At 50.5% G+C, this 4,842-nt stretch overlaps 1 protein-coding gene across 1 annotated transcript; it reads right to left on the reverse strand.

Moving 5' to 3' along the window:
• Positions 1 to 1,652: 1,652 nt before the first annotated feature.
• On the reverse strand, positions 1,653 to 4,559 carry LOC120644192 (benzyl alcohol O-benzoyltransferase-like). The gene is made up of 3 exons (XM_039920756.1): positions 4,009 to 4,559; positions 3,004 to 3,454; positions 1,653 to 2,793 (listed from the first exon to the last, which is right to left on the reverse strand). Exons 1-3 carry the CDS (start codon positions 4,476 to 4,478, stop codon positions 1,867 to 1,869), a joined length of 1,848 nt encoding a protein of 615 aa, XP_039776690.1. The 5' UTR covers positions 4,479 to 4,559; the 3' UTR covers positions 1,653 to 1,866.
• Between the last annotated feature and the right edge of the window lie 283 nt (positions 4,560 to 4,842).

The raw sequence follows: 4,842 nt of genomic DNA on the forward strand, positions 1-4,842 counted from the left end.
CCCGGCACCTATCATAATCTGTGGTGGAGGGTCTTTAACTTCGACACCTTTCGTAAAGTTCTTCTTATCTCATCTGAATGGATGGTCAATAGGGAGGAATTATCGATGTTTGTCGAACCAAGGATACTTGCCACCCTTCCGCAACCAAATGAACATCAGAGCTACCTTGCATACTGGGCAAGGGAACTTCCCGTGAACACACCAGCCGCAGAATATCCCATACGCCGGCAAGTCATTCAGGGAATAGTGGTACCAAACATACATTCTAAAGTTTGTCTTTGTGGCTCGGTCGTATGTCCAAACCCCTTCCTCCCAAGCACGGAGCAAATCATCAATCAGAGGCTCCATTTATACACTCATATTATTCTCTAGATGTCCAGGAATTATCAACGACAAGAATATATTCTATCGTTGGAAGATGACGCCGGGAGGGAGATTGAGGGGGATAACGAACACAGGCCAACAAGTGTAAGGGGCTGCCGACATTCCATAAGGATTGAAGCCATCTGTTGCGCCAACAAGTGTAAGGGGCTGCCGACATTCCATAAGGATTGAAGCCATCTGTTGCCAGCGCAACACGTACATTACGAGCCTCCTTAGCTTTCTCACGATGAATTCCGTCGAAATGGGTCCATGATTCAGCACTCGGCAAATGTCTTGTGCACCCTCCCGAGTTTGCTGTGTGCCAAACGTTTGCCGTGTGTTTGTTTTCCCGCACTCGGCAAATGGCTTGTTTGCCGTGTGCCCGAGAATTTGCACACGGCAAACTTCATGGCACACGGCAAACAAGCTATTTCCGGTAGCGATAGTCGAACCTAGGGAGTTGCATGGAGCCGAAATTCAAGCCGTTATACAAGAGGTCTTTTGATGAGCTTGACATGGTGTTTTTAGAGTTACCTAGTTGGTGATGCTCAGGCTAGAGTCCAGGTGCTAGTGGCTTGCACCTCCATTGCGCCGAGTAACACTTAGACTAATTAAATACAGATTTTAGTTGATATTATGAAAAAAATATAGTGAGATAATGCTGTTGAAGTTTTTTATATTGTTGGACTTTCTTGGACAAGGATTTAAAGCATTTGGTTCGGACATTTGCTAAATTTTAGTATTTTGATTGGATAATGGAATTTATTTACTAGATTTCAATTTGATTTGTCTCTGTTTGGATTTGGATGTTAATCGATCGATTCCCAGATCTAGGTACGAAGATTGAGAAGTGAGAACTATGTTTGTTAATCTTGTATAAGCGTAACAATCAAGAGAAGTAAAAGGATACGAGCGCAAGAGGGATTCCGACAGCATACCTTCCACTTCAGGGCTTGTTTGGTTGCACATGGATTCATTCTATACCGGGAATGATAGAAATAATAAGAGATATAATAAAAGATCGGGATTCATTTCAGGTTGGAAACTAATTTTAATAAAATAGACTCATAATTGCTACAATAGGAGACCGGGAATCAATCCATGTGTCTAGAGGTGTGGAATTAATCTTAGTCTTCTATTGTAGGTATCATAAGTTAATTTTATTGAAACTAGTTTCCGACCCGGAATGAATTTCAGTCTCTTGTTATATCTCTTTTTGTTTCTACCGTTCCCAGCATGGAATGAATCCATGTGCAACCGAACAAAGCAATTATGCAACACACGCGTGCAAAGTTGTTAACTGATGAACGATTCATTTATTTTATTGAGAACACGGAGTAGAACAAACAGAACCCTTGAGACAACCATACAGTATAGCATACCACTGCAATCCATCCACATGCGAGTATGCGACGAGATGAAGTTTCCTTTCGGTCGTAGCCAGAGCCTGCCACGACCTCTTGCTGGGAATACTTGATGCTGGTGCAGCGGGGATCACATCGGCTAAGGGGCGCAGTTGTTCATCTCTTCCACCAACCTATCCATAGCAGGGCCAGGCAGATAGATCGGCACGACGATGCCGTCCTCCCCGTTGGCGTTCTTGGAGGGTAAGTGGAAGCTCGACAGCCAGGGACAGGACGTGAAGGGGACAGTTTCTGCCGGCCCCGAATACACCGGCTTGCCCCATCCGAAGTCGAGGTCGTGAAACCTGACCTTGGTTTCGTCTACCTGATAATACATGCCCGCGGTGACGAGCTGCCTTTGCCCCCTGCGCAACATGATGTGGTCGGCCGTTGACCGTATGTACTCCATGTCCACCTGGTTTTTCGCCTTGTTCACCAGCTCAACGGCGTAGCTCAGGGGTTTCGTGCAGAGCTCCCTGACCGTGGATATGGCGGCCGGGGTCGCCAACGCGTTTCCGTAGTAGCCGATGGGGATGCCGACCGCGCCGGTGTTGCGGCCGCGGGCATTGACGACCACAAGCAGGTGCATCACCTCGTCGGGGTCCGGGGCCAGCGCCACCGTGCGGAACTTCCACATCCAGCCCGCGACGGTGTCGAACTTTGTGGCACGTTTCTGAAGGTGTGACGGGAGCTGGGCTCGAATAGCAGCGATCTCTCGGGGGCCGAAGTACAAGGAGCCGAGCCGGAGCTCCGCGTTATCTAATGGAAGCATGATACTGCTGGCCTTGGCGTCAGTGTCACTGCCGCTGCTCGGCACCTCGTCCAACTTGTCGTGCACCAGCGCCATCTGTTGCTTGTTGCGCCCCTCCAGCAGCTCCCGTTTCCACACCGGCAGCACGGACAGTGCCTGCGCACCACGCGCAAGCTCTGCCACGGAGCCCAAGAACTGCATCAGGCCCAGGGCGTCAGCCATAGTGTGGTTTAGTCGGACCGCAAGGATGAATCCTCCACAGGCGAGTCGCGTCACCTGCACACCAGGCATATAATATAATGGCCAGATTTCCACTAAAGTTTGATATGCATATGCTGTCGCTACTAGCCACGCCAGAATTATGAATTCAACAAATTCTATTCGTTTTGCCTACCTAGCTACTATAATTAAAGATAGGTTCAATAGCTACTATAATTAAAGATAGGTTCAATAGTGTTGAAGGAAAGACAAGCATTCAGAGGTTACCTGGAAGAGCAGGAGGGGACTGTTGACGATGGCGGAAGAGCCGGGGACGTCAAAGATGAGCTCCTCGAGGCACTGGAAGGGCGGCAGTAGGGTATCACCAAAGTGCTCAAGGCCAACATCAGTGTCGGCCTCGATGAACAAAACCCCCTCGCCGGTGCAGTCGAGGGCCTGCTTCCATCCATCGTGCTCTCGGAGCCGTCCAGCGAACGGGTAGTACGGCACAAGGGCTTTGGCGAGAGCCTCCCGTATAACCTGCACGGGGTCCTTGGCGCCCATGGACTCGTTCCTCCGGTAGAACTGGATGATGGGGATTTGGTACCTTAGACCTTCCTGGTCATCGATATCCGAGAGACTCTTCAGCTCACGAGGCGTAGGGGCAGCCGGCGCCACCAGTACCGCCGGTCGCCTGCGCACCGTGAACTTGGCCGCCGCCGAGGAGCATGCCATATTTCTGCGGTTGCAAATGCACGAGAGAGATCGATTGTCCGTGAGTGTCTGTGTTTGCTTACTTCTATGTTGTTATGGATGTGTTAGCCTGGCTAGCAAACTAAGCCTGGTCAGCTCAAGACTGGAATAACAGATGCTATAAGGTCAAATATTTGGTTGCATAACTTAGTATGGCCTGGAAGCTGGAATGTTTGATTGGCTGGCTACAGTGATACACGATAACCTTGGACTAGACCGGAGGCAAATTGCTACAGTCATATTATTTGCTACAGTGACCCAGCAAAGCATCTGTTTCCTGCAGTGAAAGTTACCCCACCACCAGATGCATCTCTCCTGCATACTAATCGCTTTTTCTACCGCTTAAGCTTGCTGGTCTGTAAAGCTCGCACGATCTCGATCCATGTAATCCTCTTAAATCAACATAACAAAAAGAAATGACATGTCCTCAACCATTCAAAAAGTCGATGAAAAATCTCAGTACATGATAAGTAAAAAATCTGAGTACACGAGCCGAAGAGAAGAAGACTAGATTGGATTGGGATTGGATGCCAAGCTCACCTCGCGCATAGGAGGTTGGATTGCCGGGACAAGCCGACGCGGATGTGAGTAGCGATACCTTGTGGTGGATAATGGGACACAGCCGCGGCCGCGGCCCGAAGGGTGCTGAAGCCAGCGGGGCACAGAGGGCGCTGAAGTGTGCGGGCAGGGAAGGCGCGGAGCTGCCCGGCAGGGGACCGAGAGGGAGGCACACGGCCGAGCGGAGCGAGGAGTGGCAAAGTGGAGACACGCGGCCGAGCTCCGCCACCGTGTGCGGGAACACTGCGCCCCGCCGCGGTATCCGCGCGGGCGCTCTGGTGGCCGTGTGCGCAGGAGCCGCCGATTTCCGCCGCCGCATCCGTGCAGGTGAGCTGCTCCGGATGTGAGGACGTACCGAATGCTTGAGCTGGCGAGGTTTGTGCAAGCCTGGCTCGTTGGAAACGCTCGAACCCCGCGTTTCCAGCAAGCCAGTTTGGGATCCTCCCTCGCATTGCTGGAGCCTGGCTTAGGAGGTATCAAACCTGCGTACCGCTAGCCTGTTCACGCTCTTAGCCAGCCAACAAAGAGACCCTATATAGTAACAACGGATGGTCCAGCTTGCAAGGGGGAAACGATTACTGCAAATCAATCGTTGAATCGATAAATAGGCGAGGTCTAAAAAATGAACCATGCACGCGGGAAACGATTACTACAAATCAATCATTGAATTGATAAATTGGCAAGGTCTAAAAAATGAGCCATGCACTGCGCGTATCGCATTGAATAGTAGGCAATCTCTCGAAGTCAGCTGGGCACATGTCTTCATCATCACCAATGAGTTGACGGTGAACCCAAGCTCCGTAGCCAGCACGTGCG

The sequence above is a fragment of the Panicum virgatum genome, chromosome 8K (genome assembly GCF_016808335.1).
Source record: "Panicum virgatum strain AP13 chromosome 8K, P.virgatum_v5, whole genome shotgun sequence".
Lineage (NCBI taxonomy): Eukaryota > Viridiplantae > Streptophyta > Magnoliopsida > Poales > Poaceae > Panicum > Panicum virgatum.

What these genes read in the sequence shown, in the direction of transcription:
- LOC120644192 (XM_039920756.1), bottom strand. Translation starts at nt 4,478, where the DNA reads ATGCGAGGGAGGATCCCAAACTGGCTTGCTGGAAACGCGGGGTTCGAG. An exon ending in TCCAACCTCCTATGCGCGAG is followed by an intron (nt 3,455 to 4,008) that starts GTGAGCTTGGCA and finishes TTGCAACCGCAG; the next exon opens with AAATATGGCATGCTCCTCGG. An exon ending in GTCCCCTCCTGCTCTTCCAG is followed by an intron (nt 2,794 to 3,003) that starts GTAACCTCTGAA and finishes CCTGGTGTGCAG; the next exon opens with GTGACGCGACTCGCCTGTGG.